General features: G+C 40.9%; 1 protein-coding gene across 2 annotated transcripts in view; it reads left to right on the top strand.

The window, feature by feature from the left end:
• CHST11 (carbohydrate sulfotransferase 11) overlaps window positions 1-18,230 on the top strand; it is a 168,903-nt gene that overhangs the window by 56,724 nt on the left and 93,949 nt on the right. For both annotated transcript variants that reach the window (XM_055808977.1, XM_055808979.1), the window contains exon 2: window positions 16,533-16,618. In XM_055808977.1, coding sequence (XP_055664952.1) covers window positions 16,533-16,618 — 86 coding nt within the window. The remainder of the gene's footprint in view (window positions 1-16,532; window positions 16,619-18,230) is intronic.

The following is an 18,230-nucleotide window of genomic DNA, read 5'->3' as shown; positions in this document are numbered from 1 at the left end:
GCTGTAATTGAAAAGAGAAAGGTTGTAGAATTTGTTTCACCTTTTTTTAAGAAACTTCTATTTTTTGCAAGCTTTTTAAGATCTTTTAATTATTTGTGCCACATACATGCAGATTTTTATAAGTCTTATTTTGCTTTGTCGTTTTCTCCACGCCTTCTTCAATTTTTTAAAACTAACTTTTACTCCATTGCAGAGGAGAAAGGTCATGGGAGAGGGAAAGATGTGATTTAGGGAGGAAGAAGTGTTTGTTTTTGCTGTGTTCTCCACTTGTCAACTCAAACAGTAACGCTGGTTGCTGTGATGTCATATCTGTTAGAAATAAATCGCATCATTAGTGACCATTGCAGGTGGCCTGCAGTTCATCCTGCCTGTTGCCTCTCAGTGTGATTTGGGGAGCGAGATACATGTAAGTGCTTGTTTGAGGGGTTAGCACGTAGACAGTGATTTCACCAAGTGACAAGTGGTGAAGCTGGCTGTCACCCTGTGCATGGTCGACTTGGCACCTGGCCTTGATGACTGCTTTTAATGGCTAATTTTGCTGGGAAGCTAAAGTCTTCCTTTGGCTTTTATCATTCCTGTCTTGCATACTGTACTTGCCACGGCCAGTAAAAGACCTTTTGTGTTTCAGAAGTTTCCTCTCCTCTTTAATCCTGACCTAAGCTTTGCTGTGAGAAGAACTGGCGTTGCTGGGAGGGAGCTGCTGCAGTGGAAGGAGATTGCAGAGCTGGGGTGACTGGTGTGACCATGTTGTGTCTGGATGCTGGGAAAGAAAAATGCTGTTTGGGTTTGGAAGAACCATTTTGGTTACTTGCTTCTCAATGCTAGAGTCTGAGCATCTTAATCTCTGGTTTAAAGGGAGGAAAGAAGCCTGTGTTTTGTTTTGTCTGTGGTGAGAAAACAGATACTATTTGAAAAACATGGGAGAAAGGAAATGGAGTTTTGTGGTTTCTTCCTTCAGTGTTGTCCTTGCAATAAAAATCCACGGTGTAGCTTGTTGACTTTTTGATTAGACAAATAGCTTTAGGAAACCCCTGGTGCTGGAAACCCTTAGTCATGTGCATAGCTTAACGGTGTTTTGGCTGTAGGAAGAGCCAACAGATGAAAGAGAAAAACCCTTATGTTTGGTTGGGACTCGCTCTGCTTTTCTTCTGTTTTCCCTTTTCTCTCCCAGCCCTGTGTGTTTTATTTGGGGTTGATTTGAGGTTAGGGATGAATTGACCACCAGCTGTTTTTTGGGATGAGTGGGTTGGGATGAGCCTCAACCTGCCCCCAGCCTTGGGCACCATCTGGAGGGAGACTGGGAGAATCAGCTCCCCACCTGGCCACGAGGAGACTTCTCCGAGGCTTCTTTGCAAGGAATAGGGTGGGAATGCATTGGGAGGTTGCATTCCCACCCTATTCCACACAAGAAAGCCTCAATGCAAAGAACCAGCTCCAACAGGGACTTCTTAAAGCAAAACACGTGTGGAAAGAGATATAGTTGATGTTGTGTTGTCCAGCTGGAGGCTGGTGTGTAGCAGTAGCTCACGGGGGGTGATGTTTGGAAAGTTGGATGATGCCATCAGGGTGTTTTGAAGAAAGCCACAAGTAGAAGCTTATGGAGGAGCTTCCACCAAATCCCCAAGCACGTATTATTCCTAAGAGCTTGAACTTTAGTCTAAGACAGTCTATTTGAATTTTCCAGTACTTAACAGTGTTACTAGTATGGCAAGAGGATGGCAAAGAGAGCTTCCTACTTAACAGGACATTCTTCAGTGAGGCAGGAATTAAATGAAGTCCTCAGTGCTGAGGCTGGGGTGGGCTGATGGAGGGCATAGACACCAGGGCTGTTGGTCCTCTCTTTGAAGGGAGCTGCACAGCTGCAACAGGAACAGTTAAATTGTCTTGACATTGTAAGCAGACTATACAGCAAACCACCCTGTATTTTAATTTCCCATAGGATAAGGAGGACACAAATGAACATCTGCAGAGCATAGAATTAGCCCTGTTCATATGGGAGGACCTAAATAAAATCAGTGCTTACCTTCACCCTGCACTCTTTTATTTATATTGCATTTACCTCAGGGTGATTAGAAGCTTTGATTTTTCGGGTTCACTCATACCCTCATCTGCAGCCTTTGTATCCCTCATTATTTTGTGGGCAATGCAAAACAACAACATAAAAAGACTATAGCTAAGATCCTGAGCAACAGAATTAGTCAATGCTAGTGGTTTGGATTTGTTTTTTTAAAATATTTATATTCAGCTTTCCTTTGAAATTCGCACACATTTGATGTCACCACAAACACGATATAGCAAATATAGTTTCTGCAAGGTTAATGACAGTGGGACTCTCAACCTGGGGTCTTCTAATTTTCTTTTCTATTCAGGGTTTCCATTTCAAGAAAAGATTCATAGCTGAGGTAGAGGTAATAGGCAGTCTTAATTTCTGAGGCTGTTTCTATTTGCCTGAAATCTTTGCTTTTCCAACACTGATTTTAGCTGGAGCGCAGCCATGCGGGGAAGAGTAAATTTCTTGTGCAACCTGTCATAAAGTACAATGTAGTCTTGCACTGTTTACCATACTCATGCCCTTTAATCATTTGATGGGATGACTGCTCTTAGTTTAAACATTTAGGATAGAGGAGTGAAAGTGAGTTTGTAAAATAGGAAAAAATACTGTTTGTTGAGGAGCAGGAAAGCACTCAGCAGCATCGCTGCTGAACCTCTTGTTGGATTATGCCTGTGACAATGCTCCTGACCTCGAACTCTGTCATCTTTCTTAACTGCTTTAACTGCAGGAAAAACAGAGCTCTGAGTAAAAACTATAAATAAAACCAGGCATGTTTCCTGGCCTCCCTGTGCTGTAGCTCTTGGCCTTATAAGTTGTCTGCCTCTCGAGCCTCCTGCTGATTATTTTGTGTTTTGTGTGGTTTAGCTAATGTAAGGCTCTGGGTGGATGGGGTCTCCTGGGAATAGAGTGGAGTATGTGGAGTGATAGTGCTGAGCTGGGAGTGCGGCACTGACATGGTGGAAAAGGGCTGCCAGGCTCAGGGATGGGATTAAAGCCCTGGAAACCTAGGGACACACACAGGAGAGGACTTTGCTCGTTCCCTTTGAGCAACTGAAGTCAAGTCCCCATGCCTTCAGCACCTCCTCTCCCTCTCACGCCTTGCCACCTCATCTGCTCCCTTTGCCAGCCCTTGCTCTGGGTTGAGAGGGACCTGGGTTCCTAGTGTGGTGGCTGAGTTAGGGAGCAAGTTGAGATTTTTCCTGACTCATTGCTTTGGGAGTGCAGTGGGAAGAAGCTGGATGGTGATGGAAGACTAGAAGAGGTGTGAGGGAAGAGGAATGGTTAGCAGGGAATGAGCCTAAAAGGTGGGTAGCGGTGTGTAGGGGCAGCAGTAGAGTGTCAAAGGGAATAGTTGTGGGGTGGGGGTGGGGTAAGAAAAGGTCAGGGAGGAGAAGATGAAGATTTCAGAGAAATAGAATAGGTTTTGACAGGAAAATACTATGTCAAGAACTTGATTAAATAGAATAGTTGAAAAGCAGTGTGTTCTGGAAAAAAAAAGGGTTATTAAATAAGAGATACTATTAGACTAAAAATTGACATTGCCATTTTCTCTGAACGTTACTTACGCTTTCAGCCTCAAAACCCTGTAATGAAATAGATAGGAGCAAAATACAGAGAATGGAAATGAGAAACCAAAATAAAATGCCATTTAATTGTTGGATTTGAACAGTAAAACATGATGCAGCATGTTACAACTCTTGAAAATGACGTTATTTACAAAATACCAGCATCTGGTGATGGGTAAAACACTAGTGTACTATGTCAACATGAATAATGCATGTATATAGTCACTCATGTATGGATATAATATAGTCGGTCATATCATACCTGCATGAATAGCTCCACATATGCACACAAATGGTGTCCTTCCCAATGAATAAAATGCTTTGACTGCTTTCCCTGCTGAGGACTCAAGCAGTAGATCTCAGTAAATCTTCCATTCACCACAGACAGTTCAGGTGTGATTCCCAGCCATGTAGAAGGACCGAGATCCATTTGAGTTCATGGGGCTCAGATGATTTATCTTGGCTTGGAAGGGTGTAGTACGTGACAATCTCTTACTGTAAATTCGTAATTGAATCAGTTTGTTTCACTTGTTGGGTTCTTTTATTTAACACAGCTTTTATATACACCTCCTTGGTAATGGCTGATTAATATTTAATGAAGAGAAATGGAGTTTTCAGCATAAAACTTAAGGATTACACCAAAAGCAGCACCCTTCTGAGGTTTTCTCCAGGTCAGTCCTGTCTGCCATTCAACTCTGTGGCTTAAGAAAGCATCACTTAAACTGTAATTTTTATTCTGTTTTATATTTTTAAGCTGCAAGTGTAAAATATTTTCAATTAAAATGCATTTTTACTGTTTCAACTTTAAAGAACTTGTGATAAAATTAACCCATACAGAGCTGAGAGCAAAGCAAGACTGCAATACATCACAGAAGCCGCCTCTGCAGCTTTGAAGGCTAAAACCAGACAGCTAACCTAAACATTTTTCACAAGTAACTGTTTTAAAATCAATTCATCAAGCTGATGACCCTCTTTATTTTGATGATACAGTATTTGAATGTCAGAGTTACTGCTGTACAGGTGCATATGGGAATGAATAAACCAAAAGTTAAGTTGGCAAGTGAATGCATATCAATCTGGCACAGATAATACTGATTTAAAAAATGTTTGACAGTTTGTAAAAATAGCTGTAACTGGGAAGTCATCACTAAGCAGATACATTTCCCATGGGATCCTTGAGGGACCAGATTTTGGGCTTACACTTGTTAAATGTTCTAATTTATGATCCGGAAAAAAATATACATCAATTATTGATCAGGTTTACAGAGGATGCAAAAGTTAGGGCAATGGTAAATGGAGAGGAAGAAGAGTGCAGGTCATTAATACAGAGTTGTGAATACCTAGTGACTTGGCTGGCAGCCCGATTTTAGTGATTTTAGTCAGGGTGAACATGCAGAGGAATAAAATCTAGGTGATGCATACTGAGTAGAGGACCCCCTTCTGTTGAAAGGGAGGTCTGATGGTGGTCCATCGGCTGGCCTGCCTGCTCCCTGGCCCATAGGAGAGCTAATGCCAGCTGAGCACAGGTGAGGTTGCAGTACAGGGCCAGGGAGGGGGAGTTATACTTGCTCCTCGTCATGTTGGTCCTGCTACGGCCTTTGCTGCAGTACTGTGTGATGGGGGGGCACCCTGGTTTCAGCAAGTTGTAGTGTTATCTTTGCATGTGTTCAGAAGAAAGCACGAAGAGTGAGGAAGTGCCTAGAAAGCTTGCTGCAGAACGATGGAAAGTTTGAGGGTGCCTTGATCGTAACACACAGGTTCCTGCATAGAGAAGAGTGCTATGGCTCTGTGGGGCAGACAGTTGCACCACAGATCCAGTGGCTGGAAGGTGAGGATATGTCACTTCAGCTTGGCAAAAGGGTATGTTTGAGGAGGAGAGTCTGACATCAAATCACTTTCCCAAGGTGAATTTTCTGCTCCTGACAAATTTAGAAACAAGATGAGTTATCTTCCTGAAAGATGAACTATAGCTTAATCAGGCATTATTTTTAGGGAAGTCTTCCAGAAAGCAAGCTTTCCTTTTTTCCCTCTCCTGCTTTTTCTGTCCTCAGCATGAGATCTCACAAGTACACGAACAGCATTTGTTTCCTGTGGAAAAACCTTTAAGTCCATGGCTCTGTCTAGCAGTTTTGTTGCCTGTCTCCTTCAGAGTCATACTGTCAAAGTGTTCCTGTATTTTAGTACCTTATTGGTCACCAGCTGCAACAGTAATAGAATTTTCACAATGCATTTGGCAGGCTATTAGTGACTGAAACCAAAGCTTATTATTTTGGATGCTAATTATGAAATATTATTCATGCCAGTAAAGGTCATGTAGGTGTCCAGTATTCTGGAGCCTCAGAAACTGAGCCTTGAAATACTGTGCTATTAATTAATTCCAGTTTAATGCAGAAGAAAGCTACTTGCATACTGGCCTCATGCTATATATGCATACCTAAATAGCATCTATCCCATGTTACATAGCATATCCATAATATTTGGAGGAAGAGTCCCAGTCAATCTAAAATTTTTAGTTTGTCCAGCATCCTATTCAGTAGTGATACCAGTATATGTATCTTTTGCAACTGCTGCATGGTTTTTTTTCCCCTTTAAATGCTATCATTGGAAGTAAAATCACGGAAAGATCTTTCCTTATTCACTCCTTTTTTTTTTTTTTTTTTTCTCTTGGATGTTCATTCAAGAGATTGGTGTGCTTGGACCATCCACTTGGGTATGTGAGGCATGACTGCATTTCTTTACCATAGACAAAGTGCATCAGAAGGTTTTAATTGAACTCCCTGACATAACGGGAGCAATGGAAAGAGATATAGGAAGGGAGTAGAATCACTGAAAGATAAGTGGGCACTGAAAGCTCACTCAAACGTTCACCACTCTGAATGGTTTTCTTGTTTCAGGCATTTCTCCTTAGAGAAAGACAGACCCAGAGCGCTCAGTACCTCACCCGTGGATGGCTGTAAAGCTGGGCTCTATAATGGAAATACAGATTATGCTAATTGAGATGAAGTATTACAGTGCTAATGTATATTTTACTCTTCTGTGTGGTGAAGTGCAGCCTGGGTCTGAGGGAGCTGACAATGTCCTATTCATATGTAAAATGTTTTGAAGGATCTGTGGTTTGGAATATTTCAAAACTGCTGCATGAGGGGATTCTTACATCTGAAAGCAATATTATCTGTGTACAGCTAGTTGCTAACAGAAAGAGAAGAATGTGTGAAAGCAGCTTCCCAGCCTCTGTGTATGGATGTACTGATCCTGTTGGAAGAAGGCAGGAGCGCTGGGTCAGATGGGGCTGGACATGGCCCAGCATTGCTCTGTAGACCTTGAACTGCCCTGATCCCGGTCAGCTGAGGTGATAACCAGCTGCTGGAAATGTAAAAGATCTTGCAAAGAAAACATTGCATCTGTGTGCCTTGGGATTACTTGGAGTTCAGAAATTTTAAACAGAATAAACTATTGGAAAAAGACGGTAAAGCTTGGCTGTGTATTATTAGTCTGGACATTCTGCAATTCACAGAATCGGGCCTTTATACTCTGTGGTACTTTTTTCCTTTTAATATCAGCATTTGGCCTTCCCATTGCCAAGGAGGTAGCATCCTTAATTTGTAAGAGCTCATCTGCTTATCCAACAAGCTGCAGTCATAATCCTCTTTGCCATAACAAATGACTGCTCTGGAAGTGATTACTGCAGGATTTCATACTTTCTTCCTGCTTATCAAATTGTTTAGTGCTTCTTTTTGGTAAAGAAAATTATTGTTCATAAATCACAGTAAAATATCAGGAGGATGTGATTGCACTAAAAATATCAGGGGCAGTGCTTCAGTGGTGATAAGTCTTGGTCGGTCTCTACATGTTGCTAGGACAGAGATGACTTATGTCCCTTGATTTTTGTTTGTGTCCGGTCAGTTGTACATATGTGTGTGTGGAACACTTGAGCCTGAAGTTTGGAAACCAATAGTTTGAGCCTTTCATTGCTCCAGGTTAAAATGACTGCTACAGCTCTATTTTCTGTTCTGCTTGGCTTGTGAGAAGACTTGCTGTGTGTTTGAGTATATCCATAGCAAATATGGTTTTGTGTTTCATCTTAAACGCACATCTGTTGAAGAACAGCAAAGAAACAGTAGCTCAAATAGATTGCAGCTGCAGCAGCCGTCGTTTTCATTTTGACCGTGATTCAAGATAAATGCTTTTAAAATTACAGCTTTCTGAAGAAACCTTCCTCTAAAGGTTTTTCTCTCACTCCCTTTTTTTTTTTTTTTTCTGAGTGAGCTCATACATCATGTTTGTTAAGTAGACTGGTACTGACAGTGCAATGGAAGTAGTGGGAAATAGAGAAAAAGAAATGTAGCTTCTTATTTTTTTTAGGACAATGCAAACGTAGCTTTTTTCCCTGGACCTACATTTACAGTTTTCGTTTGAACTTGCATCAGAGAGATGGGACATAGCCAACTATCTACAGGCTTGAAAACTAGGCTGATAAGGAGAACAGAGTAGAACATTCAGCTCTGCTATAAAGAGAACCCAGCAGCATTTGTGGCTGCTGACATTGTTAAAGCGAATATCTAGAGATTGGAGGGAGGCATGTTTGGAAACCTGTAAGCTTCACCAGAAATTTTTCTGACCTTCCCAGATTATTGCAGTCTCATTTTGCAAAACACATGGCTAACTTGTAGTGTAAAAGTAGGAAAAAGTGTAACATCTAGAAAGAGGGTTTTCCTTTGTATTTTGATATACAGTGTTCCTTCATGCAAATTCATAATACACGTTTGTTTGTGAAATACATGTAATTAAAGTTGGTCACAATTCCTTAGTTTCTTACTTCCTTTGTAGCATTGGAGATGAAAAAAAAAAATAAAATAAAGGAAACTAAGAACTGTAAGTTGATGTGGATGATAAAAAATGTTATTTACGAAAACTTAGAAATAGTTCTGGGGGAAAAGAAGTAGACCATTTTGATCAATGTTTTGGGACATCTGACCTTGCTAATGGTTGGCATAAACCAGGGCATACACAGAGGTGAGCAGGCAGTTGAGGTAGGCAGTGAACCATGCAGAACGGACCTCTGAAATATTATTATGCCCCTGAATATGTATTTTATGCCAGAGAAAACAAGGTTGTATCAGAAAAGGTCTGACCAAGTCTAATATAGTTTGTAGTTTGCACCCACAAGAACTTGCTGCATTAAAAGCAGTGTGTGCCTTTGTGTGACAGATAAACAAAACAGAGCTCTCATGTGAGAATAAAGCCTATTGAAAAGCCTTTTGATTTAGGTTTGTGGATAATTTCTTGAGACTTCTAAAGAAATTCTGTATGGCTTAACAGTTTTAAAAAATTACTGGGAAAAAAGTTTCTCATTGTTCATTAACAGGAAAGATGTTGTGCTAATTTATGCCACATGCAATGTCTGTAGGGTGGCTAAGGATCTAAGTCTCTGCATAATTTCACCCAAGGATATTAACTTCCCCACTGTGCCCAATTAAACCCATGCTCATGCTAATCTGAGAACAAACAGGATAAAATACAAACTTATTTCTGGAAATCTGTCTAAAGCAAAAAGTCATTAAATATCTCTCTAGTCTTTGGAGGACATTTACAACCTTTGTAATTAGTGACTAGAGCTTAGAAACAAACGTTAAGATTCATTTCTGTGCTATACCAGGATTTATTTCATGTAACTTCAACCATCAGCCCATCTAGGATTGCTGGTCAGTGGGAAGGAGGGGAGCCATTCGTGGGGACCCATGGGGTGACCCATCTTCACAGCGGTGGTGCTCTGATAATTGGAGCTTAAATGAGTAGCTTAGAATAGACATCTCACTTCCTAAAATGAATTTGATCTGTAGCAACTAATTTGTGTTGTGGGTGGAAGTTTTTAACTTCTTTGACTCTGTTTTTCTAACCTGTGAACTGAGGACTGACTTTGCTGGTCCCTTGTCCTGCAACTAGAGGCTTTGCTGCTCTTCTCAGCCATAGTAATTTCACTAAGCTATAACCTCTTCTTGATTTTTCATCCTTCACTTCTGTTGTATTCATCAACAGTCATACTTTAGTGAGTCCCTCTGGTACATGAGCGGGAGTGGAAACATCAGGGGAAGGTAGGATGGACGTGTTGAATCAATGATCCTATATTGCTAAACTAAAATACAGCATCTCTCCCTGTTCCTCAGGCGGGGCTCTAAAACATCGAGCTTTTGGGATTGTTTTTTTGCAGTGTACCTACAGCACCCAGCTCAGCAAGGTCTCTGGTTTGCCTGTGAGACACAGTGGTGTTACACAGGGTAAGGTGCTCTGGTCACAGATTTTTGCTTGTTTCTCGTGCTGAGCAAAACCCTGTGTTTCTAGTTGCTGTCTGGTATTAAGGCAAAATCTGGTTCTCAGTTAACACAGAGAAAAAGTTATCTCATTCTCTGCATTTAAGACTTTGGCGTGCTCATACACAATACCTAATCTGATTCTTACTTTCTAAAAATAGATCTCCCAAGCTCCAGCAAAGAAAGCTGCAATTTTGCCTTAAGAAAATGAGAGGCCAGACAAGAGTTTAGTCATAAATCCTTGTACCTGTGGTCTCGGGATGAAGGAGAGATAATTTAGTCTAAAATCCTGAGCTGAAAGCAGCAAAGCACAAGGCCCCAGATGTCACAAGATGCTGCTATCAATCCATCGATCTTTGTGAACCACTGCTGAAGGATTAGTGCTCCTAAATCATTGCCCGGAGAGCTATCTAAGTCTCCTTACTCAGGCTCTGGGAGCCAGTGCTGGGTGAAAGCATTTATTTGCATTCACTCTTCATGCTCCTGGTTGCTGATTAAAAATTAACCCTTTCATACCATTTGGTGTCCATAGCCTGATTAGTCTGTAGAAGGGACCATAGGAATTTTAATGAAGTTCGAAATTAGGTAGTCATTTTGTTGCTGAGTTTACGATTTTGCTTGCAGTTTGGACTTGGCTGAAGTCTTGCAGAGCAGATTGTTGTAAATTATTATGGAAGGCTCATTTTCCTGAAGCAGAACGAGCTGGTTACTAATGACAAGCTTGTTCAGCATGATTTTAGTGAAGTGCCTGAAAGCTATGTGGACAGGATATTCCAAATTACAAAAAATACAGTCCAAGAGCCTCTGACAAACAAAAAGGGCTGCTTCCTAGGGTCACTTACTTCAACTTTGCCCAGAGTATTTTCATGCTTCAGAAGTGTTGCAGGTGCAAAATACTGTCAGATTGAGCCTTGCTAGGTTTGTATTTGGATGTGACTAGCTTGTCCTGAGCAGCATTCTTGCTGGTACAGATGGCACAGTAGTTATATAATATAATTTCTAGATGTCTGCTTAAGATTGAGCTATAGATGTCTCGGTGCCTCTGAGGAGGTGTTCAGTGTGGTGTTCAAATGTGTATTTCATCCTAAGTACCCAACAGAAGTAATTTTCTGCGTTGCTTTGGTGTCACAGTAGAAGTCTATGCAAGAGTTTGGAAGACAAACCGTGGCCAAATCTTTAGCTGAAGAGAATCTCTATAAACAGTCAGTATGGGAATAATCAATTATTCTTGCTTTGCTTGAGAAAAATGTGAGAGTTTGAGGGCAGTAGCTTGCTTAGATGTGTCCAGAGATGCCAAAGATACAAGTAACTGTTTTGATGCTGTTATCTTGCCTGGGCCAAATTACACTGATTTTTCTGTCTAGGTTGGATAGGGAATGTTTAGGCGAATTTTTGGCCATAACCTGGTTGTTTACAGTTCTAGGAGAAGGTACTAGGTTATCTACCTGCTCTTTGCTGTCTAGATGCTCCATGGAAAGCATTAACCCTGACCTGATTAGGGGCAGTTGGACAGCGGCGTTAGCTGGAAAGCAATGTACTTCAGCTAAAAGAAGCAAGCAGACTGCTGTTAATTTTCAGCCTTTCATACAGAAATCAGACCAAAAAAGAAGAGAAGTCAGAACAAAAAAAAAGGAATATGGAATATATTTGACTTTTTTCTTTGGAACAAGAACAGGATTGCATTTTCAACCAGTCTCACCTGCTGCCAATGCATGCTTTTTCCTCAGTGGGACATATATCTTGGATAGGTAGAATGAATTATGTATGTCAGCTTTAAGCAATGCTGTATTAAGGAATTTTGTCTTTGTACTTTAGACCAATGTAATGAAAAGTTAAATATTAATATATTCTCAGAACTTTTCTCAAATATTTGTAATATGAGACGGTTAATTTAAGAGGCAGTGAACAGAGGTGAAGTTTTTACATTTGATTATTGTTATCGTGTAATTAGAATAGTCCAAGCAATGCAAATTAAATGTTACCTAGTCAGAAGACATTTGCTAGATAGCAGCTGGGGAACTTTTATTCTGTGGTAGTCTTAGAAATGGGAGCCTCTGACATTTACAGGGTTGTAGGATGGCAGCGATGTAGGTGCTGCTGGATGCATGCACCCAGTGTTTGAAATTTCACTTGTGTCTGCAGGTCCAGTCGAAAAAGTGACAATCGTTTTGTGTGTCTCTTCTGGCAGAGTCTCCTCTGTGACTGATCCCACATAGGCTTGTGAGAAATGGTTTCATTTGCCCTTCTGACACTTTATGAGAAGGTGACCTCTATGGCTTTAAGTCTCTCAAGAGTCTTGGTTCCTATGATTTTCACCACCCCTTTCTCTTCTGTCTAGATAGCACTGGTGTTCATGTACCTTTTCAGGCCAGTAATGTCCCAAGAGAAGTGCCACCATGTCCCCTCTCTGTTTCTCTGTAGCTGCTGATAGGGAGAGGCAGAAATGGCACTGATGTGGCTTCTTATTTTTAGTACTTTCTGCTGTCATTGTTCATCCTGTGGGAATGTCAGAGGTCTTCCATTCTGGGACAGTGTTTGTAGGTTACCAAGTGCATGATAAATGCCTTCTGCCAAATAGAGGTGACAACTTAAGCCTGGTTCACATGTTTCCATGTGAATGATCTTCAGTGTCTGGAACGTCACAGGCTTTAAACCATCCCTGCCTGCCTACATGTTTCCCCTCCCTACCTGTGCCCATTATTCTAGGCACTGTTGTCTGGTGGTTTTGGCTAGATGCAAGCTGGAGGTGACACCTCCCCCTCACAGATACCAAGATCTAGTAGGTGCCTTGCCACATAATTTACTCTGTCACTTTCGACCCTGCCTCTGCCACCACGGGTTTAGAGACCCGGGGAGGAGATAGACGCTTGTAAACACATCAGTTGTTAGACCATGAGAGGAGGTTCAAATGCTGCCTGGCCTGGATGACGACCTGCAAGCTCTCAGTATGCTCCCAAATTGTGCCTTTCTAAAGGGTGTTTTTAATTTGAGGGATCTACGTTTTAATTTGTAGCTATCTAATGGATCAAGACTGTGGCAAAACCTCTGGACTTTTTTTTTTTTTTTTTGCACAGACTGTAGAAGAGGATTTGACTGAGGAGTGCTGTGTTCTCAAGTGCAGTGCACTGAGAGTCTGAATAGTTTTCTAGAAGTTGTGCATGGATGCTCCTGTTTTGAGATAATTTAAGACCTGTGCATGTAGTTTCCATCTCTCTATGTATATATACACAGGTGATTATTACACAGATGATAAGCTTTAAATTCAGTGGAACTGTTTATCTTTCTCTCCTTAGAAACTGAAATTTGGTGCCTAGTTAACATGCTTTTCAGACTTGCTCTTAAATTAATGACTGGTGATTCCACAGATTTCAACAAGATGAGCCAAGCTTGCATTTTGGACAAATGATTCCTGGAGGTGGAGGAAAGGTCTTGTTATTACAGCTCTTGCATTTAAGCAACAAACTAACAATTCACTCAGCTGCTCACAGTCGTGGCTAAATTCAGGGTACTGCTGATTTTGCTGCAGTTGCAGTATTAACACTACTCTTTAATCATTAAAGGCATTGAATGCTCTTGTCAGCTGCTTCACACACTTAGTGTGCATGAACGTGATATTTTAATCAGTTCTTGGAGCCATGCATATGCAGTACTTATCATTAGATTATAATTTACTGTAATTATGTATGGAGATCAGTCCAAGGCATAAAATGTAAATTTAGATATTTATGTTGCTAATAAGATTTGGTGAAGATAAAGGGCTTGATTTCTTAATTTTCACTACCACAATAGTATGACAGTCTTACTAAAAGTGTTGTTAAAATTCGTATAGGTGCAGTTAATGTCCATATTACGGTTTTCTTACTGCAGATTGCTATAGGTGAGACTGGGACCCAAAAGGTTGTGTCATTCACATAATGAAACACTGCCTCAAAGAAGCTGAGACAGTAGAGAACAGGTTGCAGGAGCCCTGAGAGGTGGTTGTCCACAGGCATGTTAGCGAGTGTTTTGAACTATATATAAACGTTCCTGATAATTATTCATCTAAGGACAATTCTGCAAAAGGTGTGAGTGGGATTTCTGCTGAGGAAAGGAGAGTATTCCTCTTTCTTTTGGTGCTGCAGTTAAATTCCAGGCACAAGTGTTTTCCAGGTATGCACAGAGGTGCTGTGTACAGCTGCATCAGGGCATGATGTTCCTGACACCGATAAACAGGGAATAGAGTGCTATGTTGAGCTGCTGTGTTGCTATGCTAACTCCGCAGTCGTCTTCTAAAGGCTTTATTGAAAAAAACAAACCAATTAAGTAATATTGGGAATGATAAAAAAGATTTAATGGCTTCTATGACTAAGGTTCTACGTTGGCATTTAGCTTTTGCTGGGGAGACAGTTGCTTTTTTTTGTTTGTTTACATCTGGGAATCAAATCTTGCATGTTGTGCAAATAATTTAATCTTTATGGCTGTTACTGCTGCATATAAAGTGTGGATGTGTTGATACCTGCTGGCTAAGTAATACAGGAAGGGATACATTTGTGCACATTAGTGTTTACTGTATTTAATGGAAATGAAAAATGAAGTAATAAATTAGGGAATACCACACTAGAATTTTTCTTCATTTTGGAACAAAGCATCAGTGTTTCAGGATCCTGGTTAATCACAGTCTAATGACCTGGATGTGCTGAAACGTTGCCCTCTCCCTTTCAACCTGCTCTGGAGTTTTAAATGGAAATGATGTGGTTTGGCGTTGACTGGAAGGCTTCATTTTGGAAAAATCTCTTGTAATGGTGAGGGGGCTACAAAATGATTTTTAAAGCATCCCTGGACACAGTTCCTTGTACAAGAGTATGGAGAGGCACGACAAGCAGGGATGTGACAGGCAGGAGTTTTGTAGTTGGAATGGCTGTTGGATTCTTACAACCTCACTTCAGTGTTTTCTTCCTAAAACCAGTTCCAGGTACTGGAGGCTGATATTACTCATGCAGAATATTTTTAAAGTTTTAACTGTTCCAAACACTTTTTAAGTTAACTTTCAAAAAGGCACATTAGCACAAAACTGACAGAATTGCAGTACTTGGCTGCATGATTAAAAATGTTCGGAGTATCATCAGGTATTTAAACATGTAAATTAAAGTTATAGCCTCTAATGACATTACTATCCTAATTGTGAGGAAAATTGCGAGGAAAACATTGAGCCAGTTTGTTTACTGAGCATATATGTCTGACTTCTGCCACAAGACCCATGCAATCTCTCTTTGCTCAGGGGAAAAGTGGCACGGCATGTTATTAGATACCTTCAGTTGAAAAATAGCTGTGAAGTGAGCGAAGGAATCTATTATGTTTCCAGATTGGAACTATATACAGTTTTCTGTGGTTCATACTGCTCGATGTATCAATTATGATTGCATATTAGCCCTCTGTATTAAAACACTACTTGATTGTATTCTCTGACTCTTGGCTCGTGGCCTGCAATATCATGTCTGCAAGTGGTGCAGCTCAGAACTGTTGCTATAGGACGCTGCAATAGATTCTGGTTACAAAATGTGGCAAGCGGTGATAAAAGCGTGCCTCACTGCTTAATGCCTTTGGATTCCCAGCAGGAGCATCTCTTCTTTGCTTTTGGTTGTGTGTTAATTAAACCTCGATGAGACAGATCTCCCCTTGCTGTGATGCCTGATGTGGGTGTCTGATTGCCTGATGCTCTTTCTGTAGTTAGCACAGCAAGCTGGGGGCAGAGGAGCGTCTGCAGAGAATGATGTGGGCCATGTGAGATCTGAAGGACAGGCTGTTTTCCTTGTGACTGTAGAGGCTGGTTGGAGCTGAATACCTTCTTATGTTGACTCTTATGGCCACAAAGGTCTAACTCGAAACTGGTGATCTCTGTGCCTGCTCAGGTCAGTGTCTCTCCTGAAAATGCTTTATCGTCCAAAATACTCCTTGATCAGACCTTTGGCAAAGCCTTTGGTTTGAAAACCTGCTCATCTCCGACTAGGATAACATAGCATTTGTTGGGTTTTGGATCAGTCAGGTATTCAGTTGCAATATGTAGAGCAAAATATGCTTTGGGGCAAGAAGTGCAGCAAGGATTGACTGCATGTGCATTATGTAGTGCTGAGTTGTCTGTTCTAGGAGAAACCTAAAAGTTAAGATAGAAGCTTTAAATTAGGTGTTTTAATATTAGGATCCTGTGTACTTCTGTATCTAGGTGGAGAGAGGCTCAAATGTTGCCTCTCAGAGATGCTGATGGTAAGAATCCATCTGACTCCTCCCCGACGATCAGAGAGTCAGGTACCTGGCACTGCTGAAGGTTGTGTTGCTTAGGTTGCTGTGTTTGAATTTTTGTGCACCCAAGCTGGAAGCTGTTGGATAACAGCTTTTATAACAGAGGAAAAGAGGGGAACCAGAGAACTTTTTCTTTAGTAACTTCAACAATAGATAAAGGATTTAGCTCTCAGACAATTTCTAGGGAAAGTAAATTGTCTTATGAATTAAGACACAACACTGACTAGAATCCCGTAATCTGTCAGAAAGTCTCTTCTTGCTCTATGTATTGCAATAGGTTACTGCTAACCAATGTTGCTAACCTGTATTAATTTCAATTTCCCCTTGCAGTAATGCGTAGAAATCCATTCGGGATGGACATTTGCTGCCGGAAAGGATCCAGAAGCCCACTCCAGGAACTATATAATCCCACACGGGTGAGTGTCTTGTGGCTATGATAAAACTTCCCAGCCCAGCGTACAAATACAGTCTCTCTTGAAGGTATTTTAATCATTCTTTTCTCATTTATATGTAGTAGCTGCCTTCAGCTTGGAGAACTGATCCTGGGACTTGCAGAATTTAGCCATAAAGTTCTACAGTTCGAGCTAAGGGCCCAATTTTTAAAGGTTTTTAGTTGTCTAATGATATGAACTCTTCTAAATTTTTTTCTTTGATATCTAAAAGTCCTAAAAGAGTACTTTTTATACCTAAGTAGAAGCCAAGGCATCATAATTTAATCTGTTGATCAATAAACAGAGTGGCAGGGTGGGGTGAGAGAATGCGACCTGATATACGTGAAGCAAGGAGTGTGACAAGAATTTAAATTGCACTAATAATACATTAATATAGTTTATATGACTTTAAAGAAGCCAGCTGCCCTTCCTGTCCTGTTCATTGCTTTTCTGGAGTCTAGGCAAACACAGTAGCTCATACTGTTCCTTTACGCTGTGTGCTCTTTAACACCTGACAGTCTTGGTGGGAGCTTAGGATAGTCTCAGCTAGAGTTGCCTTCTTGTGACAAGCAGTGCAGGAAAGCTACCTGAAATTTGTGCTCCCATTTGCTCCTCTAGATCAATTTATTCCCTACATGTGGGCTGAATTGGCACATTCAGGATCAGCATTTCCTGTTGGCAGCTGAGAGGAAGTGCTGCCATTGAGAGAAAATGCCAGCTGACTATTAAACATATTTATTAAAGTTTAACAACCACCTATTATATATTTATCCATCAATGAATACATTGAGTTTTACTAAATTGGCTATTAAGGAAAGTGACTATCCCAATAAATCTAACTTGTTAGATTTAACAAGGCAGTAAATGTTTTAAATACTATTTGATTATGAAGAGACTCACTATATAGTGTGCAAAATGAAGTCTAAGGGATTTTAAGTATTTATGTGAAGAACTGACAGCAACGCAAAGATATGTGATATCTGTTATGTAGTGCAGTAAAGCTCCATTTGCTCAATAGCGTTGTTTTTATGAACATAGGCTGACTTTCTAATTCAATTTGAATTCTGTGCATGGCTGGGAACATGAGTTTATCATACTAATATACTGTCCTTTATTGACCATTATGGGAGCTAGCATTGGGTAAATGGAAAGTGCATGTAAAAAGCCCTGAAGAGGAACAATCCAGTGCTACAAAGGAAAAACATTAGCATTTGCAGGTTAAATTTGAAGACTCTTTGCAGATACTCAAGAAGGGTGGGTAAGGGAAAAGAGACTGGCTGAGTAATTAGCCTCTATGGGGTCTGCAGCATGTCAGTCAAAACCTCCGTGGGGTCTGCAGCGTGTCAGTCAAAACCTCCTTGCCCTTTAACATCGTTAAAGGCCATCCCGTAAGAAAGAAACAACCCCATCCAGCGAAGGGCTGTAATCCCAGAGCCCTTGCAAGCTTGCTCAACTGAAAAAATTCCTGAATTTCCTGAAGCAGGGGACACAGCTGGCAGCTCGTTCACTGCCTCTGCTTCCTTTCTGTGTGCTCTGACCAAGCAAACCATTAGCATCCCTTTCCGGGCTCGCCTGTGATCCAGCCAGAAAAAGACAA

The sequence above is a fragment of the Falco peregrinus genome, chromosome 6 (genome assembly GCF_023634155.1).
Source record: "Falco peregrinus isolate bFalPer1 chromosome 6, bFalPer1.pri, whole genome shotgun sequence".
NCBI classification, from domain to species: domain Eukaryota; kingdom Metazoa; phylum Chordata; class Aves; order Falconiformes; family Falconidae; genus Falco; species Falco peregrinus.
Note: the sequence above shows the minus strand (reverse complement) of the source record. Positions and strands in the feature narration are given on the sequence as shown.